We start from the raw sequence: 22,697 nt of genomic DNA, 5'->3' as shown, positions 1-22,697 counted from the left end.
TATGTGGACTCACTTATTAAAATGAATTAGCCTGAAACGAGCATGATAGAGCCACTTTAAAAATGCAGCAGTTTAAAAATGAATGTCCAAATGGACCAGCAACAAAAACTTAGCTTTAATATTATTTGTTGTAAATGTTGCCCAAATTTTGGCAAGGTTTTGATTTTTAAAGAAGAGTAGAGTTATCCAATATTTAACTTGTTTTCTCAATTTTTCTTGCCTTGTGACCCAGTAAAGTTAGTTTCTCAGAGAATGCTGTTTTTCCCTTTACCCAAAAGTCTTGTCTTCTTTTTTTTATTGCCTCATTTATTTTTCAATAATCTCCTTATTCCCGAAAAACAGCAACATGCTCAGATATATAAATCACTGACCTTTAACAATGAGTTTCAGTACATCTCTTGTCATTTTGATTGAAATCAGGTAAATGCAAATTAGTTGTAGTATGAATCGTTACCCCACATCCTGCTTTTACAAATTTGGATATTCTGGTACTTTCCATCTGCAGCATAATTTATAAAAGTGTCATAACTTATTCACATTGAATAATACTGGATCTTATTTGATTTCTGTAAGGAGAAGATGGCCTTTTCACAATATTTTTGCAAGAACTGTCACCATATCTGACTTTGAAACCTGACAGCAACAGAAGAAAACATGCTCCACAACACAAAAACAGCATGAATAAGTCAGGAACTTAACTTTCTGTCTGGCAGCTAAAGAAAAAATTAAAAACTAGACAAACAGAGCCTCACACATCTTTTCTAATGAAGTGTCTAAGTAGTTTGGTGGCATTGTGTGCTTTTAACTGCTTATTCAGTGCAAGCTAACAAGCAGGGAATGCTCTGAGTAAAACATGCAAAGCTTAATATCATTAGTAAATCCATTATATTTCATTAAAAATACAACACAACAACCCACCTGCATTAATATTTTACCTTACTACATATTCATTATGAGCTGTGCAGCAACCTCAGACTTAGATGTAAGAACTGTGTTTGTATGAAACCTGTGACATTTGACTCTGCTCGCTTAGACTTTTTAGATTAAATTACACCTTTTAAGGCATCTGGTAATGCATGGCAATTGAACTGACATTACATTTAAATGGTATTAAATGAATTTGAGGTTTGTTGGAAGGGAAGTTTATTATTTAAATATTTCTGATATAATCAATATTTTTTGTCTTTCAAAAAGTCAAATTATTATAATTTTATCTGGTATTAAATTAAATTAACAATCTCCATCCATCAGGTATACCAGCTTATTCCAATACAGAGGGAGTCTATACCAGTTGCTTCCACGCACACCCTGGACAAGTAACAGTACAGTACACCACAGTGAGACAGACATCCACTCACTCACTCTCCTATGGACAATTTAGAAACACCAAGTAACCCAGCATGCATGAATTTTGTACTACAGGAGGATACCTGAGTGCCAGGAAAACCCACATTGTCATGGTGTGGTGTGGGTTTGGGGACAGGACCCACATGCAGAACCAGACAGGAAGAAGGCACATGAAGGCATCAAAAGTTTGTCCATGAAAGAAAGACAAAACAATGACGATGACCTGGCAGAGAACATATATAAAGCATAAACCATGACAACAAATGCATGAAGACATCACATCCACAAAGAAAAGACGTTCAAACCAGGAACTTTGTTTGCTGTGAGACAACAGTGCTAACCACAACATGCAGCCCACAGTAGTCTCCAAATCACACTAAAAAGGAAAATCCCGCCAGCTCAGGCACAGGATTAGCTTTTCAGGGCTAATGATGTGGAACATGGTTCATCTAAAATTAGTTTTTAGCAAGACAGCATTAGCAGTGTGCAAACAGTGAAGCAGAAGACCCATTTAAGTTAATTTCCTTCTGCTCAGTGTGAGAATGTATGGTTGTTTTACTCATTTATCTTTTTCTTGTGTATTTGTGTCTCTCTGGACTCAAAAACTGCACAGCTTGTAATTTATCTACTCTGCGGGACCCAGCGTCGAGCAAGCAGCAGAAGGCTGAAATGGGACTAAAGTGTCTTTACAGGATGCCGAATGAGGCAAAACTGTGGAATTACATTTAAGTTGTTAAGTGATCATGGAAAACTAACATATAAATATGCAATATTAATGGAAGAGGAAAAGAGAAAATGCATACTGTAGATAGAGAAGATATGCAATATTAATTGGAGAGATCTTCCTCCAAGGCCAATGCACTATTTTGCAATTCTACAAAAAATTATCCAAATCTGGACCAAAATTTAACAACTTTTTTCTTTTGTTCAAACCTAAAAATCCAACCCTTAAATTTAATAAAATTCTACAGGGAAAGTTTTGTATTATATTTCAAATTCTTTTCAGGTAATAGATCCTTTACTTGATATTTAATTTATATTGTTTATCTTATAACCTCTTTTACCCTCACTTTCAAAAGGTCTTTTTGTCAGGTTGTTGTAAATGTGAATTTGCTCTTAATCTTTCTTGCCTGGCTAAATAATGGTTAAATTAATTAATTAATTACATTTAAAGACAGAAAAAACTGAAAAGACAACATACCTTCTCCTCTTATTAAAAACACAATGAATCAGATGAGAAACTTTCCCTTCTGTTCCAGTTTGTCTTTACAGTATATCTCTGTTTTCTGCATCTTTATCCTATTAAACACAAAGATACAGTTCCTAGCGTTTGGAGAGTGGAGTAAATAAATGACCCAAAACATTATAATTTAGTTGATCTAATTTTTAAAACAACTTTTTGGTTTCTTTCAAGCACTCCCTCTGCTGCTCTGACATCTGTTGAAATCAGATGTAATGTTTACGAGAGACTTAAGGGTTCACTTGTGGCTTTCACCTGATTAGTCTGGTCTGTTAAGAACAATGAGGTCAGTTGAAAGGTCCTTGCTGTCCTTGGGTTGATGAATATTTCTCACAAAATAACAGTGAAATACACAAACAGATTAACACAAACCAGCCAGTTAACTATTTTTTCTGTTGTGCACTGCAAAATCTGTCTCAAACAGCATTTTCTTACAGAAACTGAGTCTGTGGGATTACAAAAATCCAAAAACAGAAAAAATGTCAATGCCTTAATGCAAATAATAAAAACAGAGGAGAATTTATGAACTGAATGTTCATCAGCTGACGTTTTATGTCAATACTTGTGATTGTTTCCAAGGGGGCGACACTGAGCAGCTCAGGTGGGTGAATAAGCTCCTACAGTTTACTGTAAGAGCAGGGCAAGAAGAAGCAAGACACACTCCCGCACAGACTGGCAGCACAAGTAAAGGTGTGTTGACCTGGCTTCAGGGCCGTAAGTAGGTAAGAAAGAAAGAATGAAAGAGAAGAAAACTTGAATAGTGTGATTCTTGTTGCAGTACGCGCAGTGAAGGAGCGGAGCCGCCGGTGCGCACTGCCATGTCAGCCGCTGTCTGCAGGCGGGATGGGAACAGGAGCGGCATTTTTACTTGCAGACGTCTACGCGCTGCTTTCTTTAGCGGACAGTTAATTGTTACCTGAAGACAGGTGCCTAAAAAAACAGCAGTTTTGGAGAGTGCGGCGAGAGTTTGGTGTCAGCTTTCAAAGAAGCTGCTGGAGCATCCGGTGAATGTTGCGTCATGGAGATAAAGAGGAGACTTCGAGCCCTGCTGATGTTGATATGGATTTTTCCAGGTAGGCTAATTAATTAATTAATTAAATATTCAGAAATGCACATAACCAGCAGCTCTTTGTTAAAATCTCGATAAGTGATGGAACTTCAGTAATATTTCTTAAAGAAAACTGCTTGTTTCTTCTAAGTCAAGCTTTGCCTCTCTGGTCCAGTCAGAAAGTTAAAACATTAACACACACACGCACGCGCACACACACACACACACACACACACACACACAGAGAGAGAGAGAGAGAGCTTTTCTTTTATCTCACGTATTTCCTACAGTGAGTTTTAGTGGTTTTATTGTGATTAATAAAGTCAATAACAGTCGGCTTTGCATTGTTACCCTATGACCTGCACACTTAAGCTTTCATTCCCCGAGGGAGTGTAAATGCATTCAAATGCATCACTCATATTAATTCCAACAAGACTTCCACACATTAGTTGCCTGCTCAGATCACAAACAAGTGTCTTACAAGCCCAAGCCCTTTATTGTTATTATTCCTCCAGGAACAATTTTTTTTAATAAAAATGCAGGAAGCTTGCAGACATTTCATTAAATAATCCCTGTGTAATTTTTATTGCTGTGAATCCCACTGTGGCTGCACACTTGTGTGTGTGTTTTAACAGAAGTCCCTTTTTAAGCTTACAGCAGAGTACTCCTCATCTTAAGAGGTCATAATGCTGCTGCATGTTTGAATGCTCAAATGAATTTCAAGGAAGTCAAACATTGTTACTTTTCTGCTTTCTTTTGATGGTTTTTGTCCACACTGAGGTTAGAAATAGCATAAAAGCTGAAGTGTGCCTCAAGGAGCAAGATGTCATTAAACAAGTCTAGATAAGAAATCCCAGCTGTCTTATTAAGAAGGCTTACTTAATGGTATTGGCCATTCAGGTTCAAAATCCTGCACAAAGCTTTGGCTTTTCACTCCTGTGACTTGTTTGCATGTAGCAGCATTGCATCAGAAATTAAACTCATTTCAGGAGAATAAGCTGTTAATATTGTTTGACAAAGAGAAGCATTACGGTTTAAATGCTCAGAGTTTTGGTCACCGTTGATTTGCTAATCTCTTGTGAACCGATATTTGCATCATGCAAGCTGCTCCTAAATAAAAATAAAATAACTAAAGCTTCTCGGACTAGACCAATCTCACTCCTGTCAGCTGTGATGCAGAGCAGTTCTTTCCAGATGCTGGCTTCATCTCAGTGTGGAGGTCAGACGTGGAGGTTTTATGTACAGATTTGCTTGGTTGAAACTGGGAATTTGACACAAAGTAGGATTAAAAAACAATAAAAGAAAACATTTAACCTATCTTCAACTTACTTTGGATAACTTTCGTGTTGTTTTCTTTTTTAGAGGCTAACTTACTTACCTTACTTTACTCACCTTACCTAAAATCCAATTTAATTAGGTTTTTCTGCATTCATATCGCTGTATTACTTCTGCTGTGCAGCGTTTTGTTCTAAGTGGACTTAAACAGATGAACTCAGTTTGCAGCTCACTGAAGAACAACTCCAGCTGCTTCCTGTTCTATTGATTTAATGGTTTTCTTAATTTGGATCTTGGATATCTTTTTCCAGCTTAGCAGCCTGTCAAGCCTTCTTGTCCTTCTTGTCAGAAATTTGTCTGTCCAAAACTGAGTTTAAATGAGCAAAGGGAGCCCAGCTTGTATTGATGAAACAGAACATCTAATTTGCTTTCCATGAGAAGAGCCGTGGCTAATTGGCCACTAAAATAAATCTGTTAATACTTGGCTGCCTTCTGGATCCTGTTTTGTACCCATTAACTGCAATAAATCTCATCCGAGCTGTACCATTCAGTATCCTGCATCTTTAATCATACATATTGCTGCACATCAGATAGCTCAGATTGGCTTGAGGATTGTAACCAGGTGACGTGGTGTGCCGAACTCACCCCCAACCCTCTGGCAGAAATGCCTTCCTCTTTGGCCAGGCTATTAAAATATCATCATGTCTTCAGCTGATTGTGTTTACTGACGGCTGGTTTATAATGAGAATGGAGCCACTTGGCTGTAGTGTAAGCTGATGTTTGTGAGCCAGCTATATCCCTTTTCAGAGAAGAACTTCCAGAGCTTAGGGTAATTCTGATTATGATTAACTAAACAAGAAATTAGTCAGTCATGGTCCAGAGTTGGAACAAACATCATTTCCTGCAAGCTGCTGCATGAGAATTAACTATCAGTGCAAAGCTTTGGCAGGCCTCAGCAGCTTCCAGAGGATGAAAATAAGGAGTCTCAATCCAGTAGAGCTGGGTGATGTTCACATCTGAGCTGTTATTCATGCCAGGATCTGTACCCTGTATTCAGCAAAACGTAATTTCCAGATAAATTCCATAACTACAAAGCATTGTAGACACATAACCAGCATTTAAGTGCAACAGATTTAAGAGGAAATTGTTATGCTGCACATCCTCACTTGCTGGTAAAGATTGCAGGGTAAAAGCTCGGAGAGAGTTCAGAGGAGGGTCTTTGTATTCAAGTCTGTCTTTTTAAAGTTTTGTGCAATTTTATGACTGTGTTGGACTTAAATAACCTGCTGAGGAGTTGCAGTTTTGCCCATCACTCTAGTTTAATATACAACCTTACACTCCAGTGATCTGATCTCTGCAAGTGGAAGTCAAACTACTTCACGAAGATACATTTTCAAACCTGGTCTTTCACAATTACAAAAAGAAAAAGAAACTGATAAAAGATGATCATGTTGCGTCGCCACCTGAAGAAGCTGGTGCCTATTATTCAGCTGTGCAAACCGAAGAGCTGATTTAGACCAAGCCTTTTCTGGTCTATACCCAAGAACTTCTCATGCCAGCTGGTTGCAGTAATGATGAAAATGTTGACCTGATGAACATCAAATATTTTTTACTGTCTATAACACATGTCTTTGGCATTGAATAAGAGTGTGAGTAGTTCATTTTGCTGCCTTTATTAGATTGAACGGGACTCCTGCTTACATGTGAGTTAATTCCAATCCGGAGTCCAGATGATACTCATGGACGAGCAGAGACAGGAGGTGGCAGAATATTTCATATAAGACTCCTTAGTATCAGGAGAATATGGAGATTGGAAGGAGGCAGGTTATGTAAAAGTCAATCTGAAAGATAAAGAGATTTTTAACTTATTTTAATCAGATTGGTTGGCTTAGAAGTTGCTGGCAAAAGACAACAAGATCCTCTGTTTATTAATTGTTTTCCTTCAATGTTTCTGTTTTTGCTGAATCCAGGACTTTTTATCTTTGTAAAATGCTAAAATATTCAATCTACACTGATGTAGGATAAAGAAAAGTTGTAAATCTTGAAATTCAAATCCTACAAGAAGAGAATATTTGGCATTTCCTTTATATTTTTGTCTTAGAAATGACCAAATACTACGCCAAATTAGTTGCTGATTGTCTTTCTGCTGATCGACTCATCGATTCAGTGGTGTTTACCAGACGAAGTGCCTCAGCTTTCTCCTCTCCTGCAAGCTAACAAGCAGAAAGATTCCATGCGAGTGTGTTAGTTATCACTCTTCCTTGTCAGTTGCTGAGAAAACAGCCCCAACATTGTACATCTTTAGAGCCTCTTTATAGGGCTGAATTTATCTTTTCTGGCTTACATCTGTGAGGCTGACACATACCTCGGTGTGGATGTTTGATGAGGGAGCCTAATTGACCACAGTCCTCTCTGCATGTCATGAACTCACAGAAGACCCCTGTAGAGGGTACAGAAAGACTGGAGGCAGAAAGAGCCACAGCTATGTAAAGGATTCTCTCATGTAAAACTGGGTCAAATTAATTGGCTTAGGCTCAACACACAATAAAGAGGACAGTGGTGAATAAAGATATGTTCCCACACACAGCAGCTGTTTTTAACTCTGTGTTGACATGGGAACATAAAGTCATCCATGTGGACAGCTGAAGTGGAGACTGACAGACATTGATTGAAGCCTTGAATGCTGGCTGACTAAGCTGATATGACTTTGAGGCAAGCGATCTGTGATGGATGTACAACTATGTTAATTGTGATGGTTTTTACACTCAGGTACACACTGTGAAGTCTCATCCTGTTACAAGAATATTTCACATTTTGCATATATTGCATGCTAGTAAAGCAACACTGTAGCAATTTGCTGGTTTAGTTAGATTATATCACAATTTTTACATGCACATTTATTCCCCTTCATCAGAGGGAAAATCATGAGACACAATGTTCACTATTATGCTCACAAATCAATCTGCATTTTGCTTGCTGAATGGCTCACTTTGATGTTTGCTACACTAACTGCATCACTGCACACAGTCCAGATACACTCCGCATAGTGTTAGAGTATTCTCTTCAAAAGGAAATCATTCAAAGTAGTAAATAAACCTCTGGCTGCAGAGGAATTGTTGACATTTTTTCTCAAGTGTTTTTAATAAGTTCTCCTTTCCTTTATTTATGTTTTTGTTTTATCAAGTTTTATGAAGATTGATGAGTTCACAAACACGAGTGAAACAAGTTTACCGTATTAGATTTGTGCAGTTGAAGGTAAAATATTTGTTTAAAAATTCAATGCATTTTTGTAATTTGTGCATGTCAACATTTTTTGTGTGTAATTTCTAGATATTTGTGTGTGCATTTGTATATACAATTGCACATACTCCAAGATACACACAAAACGATTCACACAGTATACAAACCAGGTATTACACACACACACACACACACACACACACACACACACACACACACACACACACACACACACACAATATTTAGTCAATTTTCTCTCTATACTTGATACGTCTTTTCTTGGTTCCTATCATCAAAAAGCTTCTGCAGTACTAACTGCATAATAGTAGTACAGATAAAAGAGTTGGCATCTATTATCTGATGACTCTTCATGATGCTACATGTTTATTGTTGACATTTTATTTTGGGTATTTTGGCTTGGCAGATTTATCTAGAACCACAACAGTATAATACTATTTAATGAAAATGACATGTGACCCACCCTGTTTATTTGCAAAGTCAGTGTCACGGTTTGCGGTGAAGGTGAGGACCCAAGTGCAGGCAGTCAGAGCAGGAGGCAGAATCAGTGCAGATGAAGGTTTATTTTCCAAGACTCGAGACAGGGAACCACACAAGACAGGGAAAATCCAAACAACATAAACCACATATGATAACATAAGAGGATCTGACAAGGAGTGATTGAAAACCAGGGACATATATACATGGAAGGAGTAATGGGGAACAGGTGAAGTGGATGAGCAATCAGACCAGGTGTTCTAATGAGGCAGAAACAGAAACCACAGAGCACACAAGGAAAAAACTAACAAAAACCCAAACATGATCTTACATGATCTCACGGACAAAATACAGCCTGCTCTGGGGTTGTCACAACAGAAACAAATGACAAATAACCAGAACCACAAACAAAAAACTACAACCAGAAAAAGAAGATCACCCCTACACAGCCCATGATCGTGACAGTCAGCTGAAAATTTTAGTTCTTTCATCAAACCACTCTTGTTGAAACTAACAGTCCCTGAAGAGGCTTACAGACAGGAGTGTCATCTCAGGTGATGTTACAGTCATTAACCCTAGCTGAGTTCAATCCTCCAACATCCCAAAGACCCAGATATACCTGGGTTTGACATACTCCTGAGATTACGATCTACGGTTCTGCCTTGTATGCCGCTGAGACAGGAACACATTGACCTTCTTGTTCCTGCAGATACAAACTTTGCACCTCACACATACCAGGAAAGAAATGAACTGTTGTAGTAGGAAAAATGAATAAATTAAGATAGCAAAGAGTTCTTTGAATTTTTGTTTGAACTATTTTTAATCTCATTTGATCATTAATACTTTTTTATAATATATATTTTGTAATCATCCACTGATTTTTATTTTATTCATTGTTATCTCTGCTTTCTTGTTTTGTTCATGGTAAAATATTAACTGCTTTTTAGGTTTCTGTTGCCTGCTTTTCTGTTCGTCAGGAATAGGCCTGTCACGAATTCTCAGAAATTATCACGATAAGCGATAATATTGGGCAAAGCTTTATTGTTGTCATTTTGAGACCATTTTCAACTAATGTGACAATGCCACAATAAAGCAAGTACCCCCTTTCAAAGATCAATAAACTTCCATTTCTAAAGAACATTTTACACTGAAACTGGAAGAAATTTTAAATAAAACAAAACAATAAATAGAACGGACTCTCAGTCTCATTAACAAAGAATGAAAACCATACACAACCAAAAACAATAAGTATGATAGAAAATAAAGTCTGTTCTATAAACAAAACTGCCCTTCAAAAAAAAAAACAAAAAAAACATGGGGCTCACACAGGGAAACCCAGTAAAGTATCATTAGTAGTATCATTCGCATCGTTGCTGTTTGTGAAGCTAAAATTTCTCCCCTCATCACTGCGTGTCCGACTGATCTATGAGCAGTGAAAGAACCACGGTGCTGCGACGCTGTACCTTTTTCACATACGCCGGGACACCAGCCCAAAAGTAATGTGGACCACTCGGAATCCTTCCAAACCTCTCGATTAGCTGAATGATGTGTATTTCAGTGTGCGAAATCGGAGGTTTATGCGAGAGCGTAAGAAGCCACTCAAATGTGCAAGTCTCACGGGCAATGCGTGAGAGTGGGCAGCCCTGTAAACAAATGCGGCAAACCGGCTCGCACAGGTTAAGTGCTTCAGCACGGTCCCGTGCTGCAACATGCTTAAAGCTCCTAAAACATCCCTTAAAGCCCACAATTAAAATGGCATAAGTTATTATAAAATATCTGTGCAGTGCATTTATTTGTTTATGTAGAGGCTCTGATGTCTGTTTTAAGACCAACAATAGAAATGATTAAGTTAATCAATAAGTGTTTTATTATTAAGCGTACATCAAACTATTGTGTTTTAAAATACGTAAATCTTATATAATGTGTATTCAGGATTTAGACTGATGCACAGTATGTAATTACACATCAAAGAAGATGGGTTCTTCCTGCATGGATCATTAAATGTTTTGCTCTATATAGCAACTTCAGCATTTCACTTCAGTGACAACTTCACCTCATTAGTGGCGGCTGCTCACTGACATGTTTTGACATCAGGAATTCCCTTGCCAGCATGTTGTATATACATACATATATATATACATATATATATATATATATTTTAGATAAAAGTATACATTCAGTGCAGTGAGTCATAAAGAAGCATGGATGGACTGAGTGTGTGGGAACAGACAGCATAACAGTTTTGTTTTACTGTCGTGTTTACTAATGATGTGACCACCAGTGACCATGTATGTTTCATCTACTGGTGAGAGGACACAGTCTGGACATATTTCACCAATTACAATGTCACGCAGATATATCGTCACACCTTTTAAATTGCAGCTCTGTAAAGGAAACAGCATCAAAATGAGGCAAGCTGCATTTGTACCGCTGCTGGTTTCCCTGCTGATCGCGGCTATAAAAGCTAAATCTTAGCAGAGTGTGTCATTTACACCTCAGGCGTGGGTGAGGGTCGTGATGATACAGAACAGGTGCACTCTGGGAAAATGGCACACACTAATGAGGTCCATTCCCTCTATAAATGAGATCTTTGGCCTGGCTGGAAAACACTGTGAAGTAGAGAGACAAGGCGTATATGTACACACACACACACACACACACACACACACACACACATACACAAACATGTACAACACAAGACTGCCAACTGTCATTGCAGCAACAATGGATTTTCCAAAAAATATTTGCTTTATGTTGAAGTTTTAATCAAGGGTCATCAGTGCTGGTGTTCATGGCTCGAGAAAAGGGTTAAACAACTGAAATACATTTTCAGACAGTTTCTGCAATTCATCACAAATCTTTCAAACTGAAGCGTAATGTCAGAAGTGTAATTGATATAGACTTTTTAATCTATGAAATCCTTGTTTCAGCACTTTTTTGAAATGATTGTTTTTATACAAGGAGAAAGATTGATATCAAGGGTAAATGGAATAAAACTGCTGGCCCATAAAGAAAAGAAAAAACACGTTTATTTATTTTTTACTTTGCTGTGCAGGTTGAAAATTGGTTGTCTAGTGGTAGCAGATGTGTTTCACAGAAGATTATACTTATGTTGAGCTGTTATAGTGAAGGAGATGGACTTTTTTGTTTGTGGTGTTGGATGGGTTTTCTGTCCAGCCGAGTAGGTGATAGGTTAGTTTTAAAATACTGAATAGTAGCCCTGCAAAACTGGTGATATTTCATGCGCATAAAGAAGGAACTGGTTTGTTTGGAGGCAGGAAGGGTTTTTTTTTTTCTTTTTTCCAGACCAGAGATGGGAGATTAGTATTCATTGAGGAGTCAGATGCATCCTTGTCCCTTTCTCCTGATGCTCAACTATCTCGCCAGATGGAGGGGAAGGCTGTCAGGGCAAGATTAATGCTGTCATTTAGCTGAGGTGTAACCTTTACAGGCTTCAGTCCTGGTTATGTGAGGCTAAAAAAGGGCCTTCAGGTCAGTCCTGAAGTAGATAGGAAACTTGGACCCATAGATTGTTGTTACTCTGTCTTAGATTAAAAGTAGATTATTTACCTGCACCCCTGCAGTGTTTCTCCATCTCATGTAATGCCTCCTGAAGGAAAAGTGTGCCTAGTTTTTTTTTTGTTTTTTTTTTTTTACTTTAAACGTCTTTAATATTTCACTATGGAAAATAAATTAAATCACATTACTTGGTCACCATGAGTTTTGCGGTTTAGTATGACTTAACAGGACATTAAATGGATGAATCTAAATTTGCTGCTTGGCAGGTTAAATGCTACTGACGTACTTTTGTCTTATCATAAGTTTAATATCTCGCATGAACTGAGCTGAAAGTTGATTTCCCCATACTATTTATCTAGAGTCATTAGATACATTCCTGTCAGCATTTTTTGATATGCAGCAAAGTTGTATATTTGAAGAAGTTGATTGAAAAGGCAAAATCCTGAAGGAAAAGCCTGAAGAGGTTTGTACCTTTTTCAGGAGTTGTGATGCTTTAGAGTATCAAGCTCATCAAACGCTTTACCCACATGACTGATCATGTGAACAGGCAGCTGTTTCTTAATAGAATAAACCTAGACATCACCTTGAACATGACAGAAAAAAACGCAACATACCCAACTGAAATAAATTCCTAAAGATCTCTTGATTTGGCCAAACTTATATGGACAGTTTTTTTGTGTGTCTTTTTCTATCCCAATTTGAGACTACAACTGATTTTAATACAGACATGTACATTGACTAGGCCACCTGTTGAAAACAATACATACTGATTTTTACTCATCCCAAACCAGATAACAAAATCATATTTTTTATTCAGTGACTTTCAAAAGCCTATCTTCAACTGGCTTTGCTCCTGGATGGAAACTCAGCTTCTGTCCAGTCAGAGATGCCAGATTCTGCACATGGTAAACATTGTGCCTGCTAAGCACGGCTTTGTTGCTTCATACTGAAATGTAGAGTATGAGTGTGTCATTCACAATTCACAGCTTCCCTCCTCAGGGCAATTGAGCTGCTTTTGTTAGAGATGCATCTAATTGCAGTGATCAGACAGAGCAGTTAAACTATAGGTGAAATAAATAGAACCGATCTTCTTATTTCTACATTTCTGCTTTGAAACCTCAGTCATTGCCATTTCTGTGGATAGAGATGGGAATTCACAACCTGTTCCACTTCAGAACTGGTTCAGAAATTTTTTTATAGCATTGCATTTGTATGCCTCTGAGCTTTTCAGTTCATTTATCAATGCTGGCAGGTGCTAGAAATGTCCACTGATTGCAAATCAACAAGTAACTCTCTGTCTATCTGAGCTGCTATAACAAGGGAGTCATAGCAGAGGAAGAAGTAGTCCAAAGCACGAGTTAGTTTCACAAAAAAAAGGTGATAACAATGAAAACAGGGTGAGAACAAAAAAACAAGTATTTCAAATAAGTGTGAAAATGCTAGCAACACAATGAAAAAATACTACAGGTGTTCCATGGATTTGATTTTCTGCAAGTGCTACTATTTACATCTGTAACCTATTGTAAATTTCTTGCACTATATTAACATATTATTCTTTAACTAAGAAACCTCAGTTGAAACAATAGTTTCTTTTTCTTCCATTTTAGTTGACTGAGAATGTGTTGCTGCAGCCAACATTAACTCACAGGCTGCTTGTAGCTCAGCCAAAACCCTTCACATTTGCTGCAAACGTTAAAGGTGAATGAACACCTTTTCTCAAAATGAGTAGTGAAAGGCTTACATCCTTTCTGAACAATAGAAAACACACATTTCAGGAAGTTTAGCTGGCAGCCTTTTAAAATCTGGTGTAAAAAAAGTTTAGAAAGTGCAGTTTAATGAGAAGTGATGCAGTCTGTCATGCTACTGAGGAGATAACTAATTACTAGATGTTGTTATTGACAGACAGTTTAGTTAGTTTGGGATTTTGGATTGTTATCAGTTGTGTTGATGATAAAGGTCTTTGTAATGTTTACGAATCAACATGCACATTGATAAAGAACTGGACAAATAGCTACATTCGTAATTGCACTGGTATCAATAAAATTTTATCCTGACATGTAAATAAACTGCCCATGTGAACATTTCTCCACCAACTTTCATCAGTTCTTTCCAGAAGATCGGGAACTCCTTTCAGACCAGCTGGAGAATGTAATCTCTTTACGAGCCCTGGGTCGACCCCGGAGCCTCAGCTGGTCATGCTAGATAAACCTCTAAAGTGAGGGCATCCGTATCAGGTGCCTTAACCACCTCAGCTGATATCTCCTAATGTGGGGTAGGAAAAGTGGGACTTCTTTCAGCCTCTTAAAGGCTTCTGAACTTCTCACCCAACCTCAGAAAGTAGAGCACCACGTGGAAGTCATTTCAGAATGTTTAGCACCGTTTCATGATTTTTTATGTTTTTTAACTCCAGTTAGTGTGATGAAGTGACATAGTTGAAGTTGACTCTGTGAAGTACTTTAAATGCATAAAAACAACATATTTTCAGAAAAGAAACTGCTTTGTGAGTGACTCATATTGACATAAATTCAGCTAAAACCTTTTGATTTTGAAGACACGGTGTCCTGTGCTTTACCTCATCTGCTCACTGTGTATGTTACTGCAAATCCCCCTGAAACAGGCTTTGTTGTTTCTATAAATCCCCCGTCTTTGGTAGCTTTCTAGCCCTCTGGTGCTTATTGCAACTGTGACATCAATTTAGTTTGTGGATCAAACTTTCACTCTTTATGGTCCTTCAGGTGATGGTGATGCTGTTGCCATTAAAATGAACACTTCGGGCTGGAGATGCTAAAAATAGAAAGAATCTACCAAGCAGCATACAAGGCTGAACCGTAGATCGTAATCTCAGGAGTATGTGAAACCCAGGTATATCTGGGTCTTTGGGATGTTGGAGGATTGAACTCAGCTAGGGTTAATGACTGTAACATCACCTGAGGTGACACTCCTGTCTGTAAGCCTCTTCAGGTGCTGTTAGTTTCAACAAGGATGGTTTGATGAAAGGACTTCCTTTTTAGCACCACGAGGAATAGCTATATACCAGCCTAGAGGACTTTGACATTACTGGAACCCAGAAGAAATCTGCTTCTCTACAAGCCAACAAGTTCTGGACAAAATCCACACAAATAATACGAAAACCAAAAACATGCAATGGCTACTAGGGCAGCTGTGGAGTTTAAACGAGAAGCAATTAAACCAAATGGAAAAAAAGATTACCTTCAAATGGTTTTGCTTCAATTTACATATGATGTTAGCGATCATTGTGGATGTTGTCCCTGATCCTGAAATGTTTCTGTGCCTGGACTTCCATTCAGAATAAACATTAGAGTATTTTTAACTGAACCAATTTTTAAATGTCAGCCCTCTCACAGAAACCACATTAGTGATTTTTCCCTCTTGACCTGAGTATTAATTTCTGATTCTATTATATGTTGTTTATTAATTTAATTACTTTTAATAATAATAATTTAATTACTCTATAGGTCTCTTCGAAGGACACTGAGCATTTCAGCTAATTTATGAATGATATGCACAGCGGTTCCACTGCTTACAGAATGACAAAACACTAAGAAAACCTAAACATTCTGATAAAATAGAGAGCCAAAATAAATAATTATAAGTTATTTGTACGTCAATAAATAAATTACTAATCATGTATTTAATATATATATATATATATATATATATATATATATTTATATAATGAAGTTTTACATGTTTATCTGACATATATACTTGACCTGTTAAATTGAGCATTTTGTGGCATTGTAGCAACTATAACAGACTCATTTCACTAATATAAAGATAAAATAATAAAATAATTGTCTCCTTGCCCTCCTTGGGCGCTCTCTCATCCATCCAAGCTCAGCTCCTCTACCAGAGCTTGAGGGATCTGAGGGTTCTGCGCAGTTTCTTTGCTGTTCCTAGGACTGCACTCTTCTGGACCAAGATGTCTGAGGTTTGTCCTGGGATCTGCTGTAGCCACTCTTCCAGTTTGGGGGTTACTGCCCTGAGTGCTCCGATGACCACGGACACCACTGTTGCTTTCACTTTCCAGGCCTTCTAAAGTTTTTTTTTCAGGCTTTGGTATTTCTCCAGTTTCTCGTGTTCCTTTTTCCTGATGTTGCAATCGCTTGGTATTGCGATGTCAACCACAACGGCTTTCCTCTGCTGTTTGTCCATCACCACAATGTCCGGCTGGTTTGCCATTAACATTTTGTCGGTCTGGATCTGGAAGTCCCACAGGATCTTAACTTGGTTATTCTCTACCACCTTCGGAGGTGTTTCTCACCTTGACCTCAGGGCTTCCAGTCTGTACTCCACACAGATGTTCCTGTACACTATACCAGCCACTTGGTTATGACGCTCCTTGTAAGCTTTCCCTGCCAGCATCGTACACCCTGCAGTTATGTGCTGGATTGTCTCAGGGGCCTCTTTGCACAGTATGCACCTGGGGTCTTGTCTTGTATGGTAGATCTGGGCCTCTCTCTCTCTCTCTCTCTCTCTCTCTCTCTCTCTCTCTCTCTATATATATATATATATATATATATATATATATAAATGATATATCAAACTGTTTTGAATTAAAAAAGACTGTTATTTGGATCCGCAGGCAGTAGTTTTATCCTTGTTATGGTGTCTATTTTCTACACAAATCCTATTAGGTCTTCTTTCCCCATCACAAAAAACGCCCCCAGCATACAGCATTTCTTCACACTCCCAGTTCAAATTATTTAAGTTTTTAGCACATGCAGCTGTTAATGTCACTAATCTCATCACTTACAAATCAAAAGTATTGACTGAGAAGGAAAAATGATGGGAATTGTCAGTGAGGGCAGGTTTCTGTTATCAGCTCATATGTGGTTGAGAGTGCAGCCCTGAAACTATTGTCATAGATGCTTTCTTGCTTTCTCTTAATCCTCTCAGTTTCAACCTAAAGGACACTGTATTTTCTTGTCAGAGTAATTTAATTTACTAATACACATAAATCTTTAGCATTCAGACCTATAACACATTAAAAAAATATTAGGTAAGTAAAACATTTTTTTTATGGTGTTAATTACCACAAGTTAAAAGCTAGTCTGGTACTGAGGATGTCAAGCCATAAAGAGTTTGTTTTTTTGTCCTTTTGTTCCAGCAAGCACAATTAAATTTTTCCTATATAAAACACTCTTATCATTCTCTGTTGGGGACAGTGTCAGTGCAGCACTTGTACCATCCTCCCCTGCAGCCATGCTTTGGTATTGTTTGCAGATTGTGGTTTTCCTTGCCTTGCGAAACATATAGGGATGTCCTTGGAATTTTTATTTTCTTGAAGGCAGCATAAGCAGCTCATATATCTCACAAATCAACTTGTCTTTGTTAATTCTGCCATGACAAAAGTGTTAATGAGCTTTGCCAATGATATGAATACAAACTCAAACCATCACAGTCTGGATGGCATCCATTTCTTCCATCAGAAAGATCATGAATACTTATTGGTCTGTCCACAATACAAGTTTTCACTGTGTGACTGTTCATCCCTGATGCCTCTGAGTCCAGACATATCTACACTGTCTTTGGCCATATTTAAGTTTCAAGTTGCATCTATGCAACTCTGAATTGTACCGTTAATCCCTTGACCTTGTAGTTTTATCAGCTATATCTAGAACGGTTGTTGTAGTCACACCATCTTTGCCGTGTTGCAGACTGATGGCATTTTGACAAAATTTTTGTCCATCCTTGCCTTTCAGATTGGTGAAGTTTTACCAATTACCCTTTTTCATGCTATCCTATTCTATTGCAATGACGTGTGTTAGTGTGTGTGTTGTGTAGTTTCTGTCTTTGTCGCTGCACTAATGTGAGCCATCATGTTTTATGACGGGCACAGAATCATCAGAAACCAGTGAAGCTGGAAATTGACTTATCAGTCCATCTCTAAATAAATTAACAAAATAATTTGTTTCTAGACTGATCAATTTTTTATCTGTAACTAGGATTTAGAACTTATGGCTAGGATGATCAGTGGTATATATTATATGCTGATTGAAGCTAAATTCTTTTAGTGTTTTACTTTAAACACCATCATAATAATCCTGCATCCTGGATATGTGTAAATTGGACATAAGTCATAAAAATGACAAACAGTAAATGGTTCAACTCTTTGATCTTCCTCTGTAATGTTCTTTTTATTAAGTATATTGTATTTAACATTTTATCTCACAGACTATTTTTAATACATCTGTCTATTCAAGCAGTTTGTATTCTGAGTTTGATTGAAAGGGGTTTACACAAATACATCCATAGTGCTTACACAGATGTGCTTACACAAGAACTGGGTAGAAAAATCATTTATTGGTTTAAAAAGAAAAGTCCTTATCCTGTCTTTTTAAAGTGAAATCTATCTTTTAAAGTGAATATATATTATCTATATATATATGTATATATATATATATATATATATATATCTTTTTTTTTCCTCAGAGGAGAATTTGCTCATTTCTATTTCAAGCCCAGGGGTTGGTCCTCTAAATTGATCTACTGAACACAGCTGCTTCTAAGAAACCTGCTCAGGCCTGATAAGCTCGGTAACCATGGCAAGCTCAGACATCAAATATGCTTCATTTCTGATGGGAAGGGGATGTCATGAACTTTCTCAGGTAACAAATCTGTCCCCCAAAAATGTAAAAATGAGTCTGACACACTGGAGAAAAGATTCAAAGTTGAGTACCGCACATGGACAGTAGCTCCAGCCGTGTTCAGCCTGTCACTGCTCCATCACTAATGTGTTGGTCAGTTACGCACACATTTATATGTGTGTCATTCCTTCTAACATTTTGTTAGAATATGAACTGGAAAATGATCATAATTGTTTCGTTAATTTGCTGTCAATACTTTAAACCTGAGCTCCAAATTTCACTAGATTCATAGACCTAAAGTGTAAATAAAACCTAATCCTAGTTTGATGCTTTTTTTCATGTGCATTACCAAGCAGATGTTATTTAGTTAAATCTCTTGCGGTTTCTGACTGTAACTTGTGATGTTTCCACTCAGACAGGCTTCTTGGTAAATGGTAAATTGAGCCAGCAGGTGGACTGATTAATGTCAGATGCAGCGATGGCAGGGCTGGAGTAGAATCAATTTTCAGGCCGGTATTGAAGACCAGCCCACCTCTTTTTTTTTTTTAGTGTGGAGTAAATTGAATAAATAAAACGTCTGTTTACTACTTACAATCCTGTAGTTTTTAATTGTAAAAATAAAGACAAAAAGCCCAATTTTTTTGTATTAATGCAGGACGAAAACATTGACTAGAGAAATTGGTTTCCATGTTTTCATGCCTTTGTTTATGAAAGAGCCGTGACTTGGAGCAGGTGCAGATAGTGATAGTGAGAGGCCGTGTTATCACTGCCACATCAAGATACTAAAAGACCAAAATATATCTTAAAATGGGAGAAATTTATGTTTCACACAAACCACTTCCTCTCTCCTGTCCTCTTGTCTCTGTCCTCCATCTATGTCCTGTTCTTTTTGCTGTCGTCCTCTATCTGTGGATCCTGTCTCCTCACCTGTCTCTTCATCCACAGGGCATCAAAGATAATTGTAGTATAGTTTTCTACACCTTCCTTAGTTTCTCTTTATGTCTGAGTTTATTCTAGATTTGACCCACTGAAATGTTTTTCATTAAGTACACAAAAATAAAAAATATGATTTATTCAGAAATGCACACATCTACTATAGTGAGACTGTAATTCGGCTGTTTATTATGAGAAATTGAGCTTATAGATGCTTCTGGAATAACTAAACACATCTCTCTCTATGGTCATTAGCCACACTGGGTGGAATGGGACCAGTCAGTTTAGTTTGTCAACATATATTTATCCCTACATTTTCAAAATATTCACTTAACCATCAGTTTTCCTAGACATGACAGTATCATAACATTGAACAAACACAGACAATGTCCCCACTCGCAATGGCAGCACCAGTGAACACATCTGTTGCTGCAGCCCCCTTGCAACTTCTGGGTATTAAAAACTTAATAAAAAGGGACCAAAATAACAGCAACAAACTGCTACATCTGTGGTAAAAAAAGAAAAAAAAATCCAAGATGATGGATTTACAACGACCAGCTTAAAACACACCTGGAGAGGTTAGTCACTAAACTGTTAGCGTCTGTGTTAGCAAAGAGCTTAGATTCACAGTGGTGTAAATGTTATCCTGTTACTACCGTTGTACAAAAATAATGTTAACTCCATCAGGGCTGTTAAATGTTGGTAGATAAAGGGTGAGGACAGATTCTGAACTCCTTTGATGTTATAATGCAGTCTTTAGGCAGACTGGACGGCAAGTGTTGCATGGCAGATTATTGCCAGATCCAGATAGTCTTCATCTGCTGACTACATTATTATAGTAATAACAGTCTAAAATTGAGGAGTACCTGCAAAAAGAATTAAGTTAATGAGGCATATGCGATGTAAACAGGAACATCTGTTCTTTCATAGAATATTAGCAAATATTAGCTAGCATTTCTTAAAAACAAAAAAATCAGAGCTTGGCTAATGGTTCATAATAACTTTACTTTTAACCACAATTATTACCCTGTCAAAATTTAATGGAAGATGTTTTGGTTTGATGCATTTGGTTCTTGTGAACTAGCTTTATTTGGGGCAATATTCCCTGTACAATTTGACAGTTTGACATGCTGTTTCAGCAGCCTACTTGCAGCAAATTGCACACAGACTCATCTAAGTTGATTGAACTGTATCATCAGAGATGAACCAAAATGTTCCTCCATATGTGGTTAAAGAGTTGAAGTTAGTAGAAGTTATCTTCATATGTTGTGTACTAAAACAATATCCTGGTTCTAGACTGTAACAGAATACATTTAAACCCCTCTGGGTGAAGAGCGATATAGTCACAGTTTATTTATGAGTCAGGCTTTTCTATAAAATGTACTTGGCGGGATTTTTGTTGTGCATGTAGTTTATTAAAAGTAAGCCATTAGAATAAAGAAAGTGGAAGCGTTTCATTTTCATCAGCTCCTGTTTTCAGGTCTTTTCAGTACTAGCAATCACAAAGCTTCAAATGTACACCTTTTTTCTGTCTCTTTTATTCACTGTCAACATTAACTGACATCAAAGAGAAACATCAGCTTCTCAGTGCTTTTTAATTAAGATTAAAAGATCTTAAAGACTATGTTTGTATTCTTGTTTAGCAACAAGAAAAGCTTTTTATGAGCTCGGAAATAGAAGTTTTTTATTTTTTAAACTTTAAGTCCAAAGTTGCTTTTTTTTTTTTGCGTTTTTTTGCGTTTTAATGATAATTAGTTATTCCCCCAAAAGTATTATTTCCTTATTAATTTGATGTTCTCCAAAGCAAGACAAATTAGCCAAAAGAAGAACAGAGTCTGATGGGAAAAATAAAAGAAAACTATTATGGTTCATTTTGATCTTCCATTCAGTAAGCGTTGCTGTCACAGAAACAGAGGTGATGCATTTAAGGATGCTTAATTTCAGAGTGTTTTTATGTTGATGTCTTAGAAATTAAAATAATTAATATTTAATCCATAGTTTCATTCAAACACTGAAGTTAGGGTAGTTGGTCAGTGTATGTGACACAGCATCTTCATCAGCTCCACAGTTTTCTACATGTCATAAGGAATAAATTAGTGCAGTAACAAGATGCAAATGAAGAACCATAACATCCACCATGCATCCAGTTTCCTTGAATATATTGCCTTAGAAGAACGATTTAGTGAAGATTATTCTTTATCTAGTTGTATCTTGTGATCAATACATTTCCTAAATCAAAAACTACAAACCTACAGACTAACTTTGAGTGAATTATTTTACAAATCATTGCCACCACTTACACACTCTTGAAGTCAGAAAAAGTAGGAGCTGTTTGCCGTTTTCATCACATCACCTGCTGATTCCTCGTTTCCTGTTCTGATCAGAAATTGTGTTTGTGGCCAAAGGATCTTTGCTTTGGAAAAATTGCACAGAAGGGACAGACACACGGATTGGAGAATTGTTTCTAACCATTTTGTTGTCTGTTTTGATGACAACACCCTTCTTATTAGCTCACACACACCAACACACCCACAGTTCAAGCTTTTGTCTAGAGAATTTTGCTCTTCAAACATTTGAAATGGCATATTTTCTGGCAGTATATGAATTGAAATGAGCTGTCATTTACTGTCATAGTTAGAGGTTAACTTAGCATCCACTTGTCTGAGTCTGTACCATTAGCTATTTTTTGATATTCGCATTTCCTGTCAGGGTGCTGCAGAGGCGAGGACCCAAATGCAGGATTAAGAAGCAGGAGGCAGATGGAATGCAGGAATGAATGATTTAATCTGAAACTCAGGAATGACAAAAACCACGTAACAGGGGGAAAGGCCACACAACACGGGAAAAAAAACCCCACAAGGATCTGACAAACTGAAAACCAATGTGTATAAATACACTGAGGAACTATTTAGGAACAGGTGAAGTGAATGAGCAAATAGGACCAGGTGAACTAATGAGCAAGAACCAAAAAGCAACACTGAACTAAACA

At 37.3% G+C, this 22,697-nt stretch overlaps 1 protein-coding gene across 2 annotated transcripts in view; it reads left to right on the top strand.

Moving 5' to 3' along the window:
* The first annotated feature begins 3,204 nt into the window (after positions 1–3,204).
* The window catches only part of esamb (endothelial cell adhesion molecule b), a 57,219-nt gene continuing 37,726 nt past the window's right edge, over positions 3,205–22,697 (top strand). The window contains exons 1-2 of one of the 2 annotated variants that reach the window (XM_041994116.1): positions 3,205–3,277; positions 3,366–3,660. In XM_041994116.1, the coding sequence (XP_041850050.1) occupies positions 3,606–3,660 (55 nt within the window). In that variant the 5' untranslated portion in view covers positions 3,205–3,277; positions 3,366–3,605. Of the gene's footprint in view, positions 3,661–22,697 lie in introns of both variants that reach the window. The other variant, XM_041994115.1, reaches the window with a different exon arrangement.

Source organism: Melanotaenia boesemani, chromosome 9 (genome assembly GCF_017639745.1).
Source record: "Melanotaenia boesemani isolate fMelBoe1 chromosome 9, fMelBoe1.pri, whole genome shotgun sequence".
Classification (NCBI taxonomy): Eukaryota; Metazoa; Chordata; class Actinopteri; order Atheriniformes; family Melanotaeniidae; genus Melanotaenia; species Melanotaenia boesemani.
Note: the sequence above shows the minus strand (reverse complement) of the source record. Positions and strands in the feature narration are given on the sequence as shown.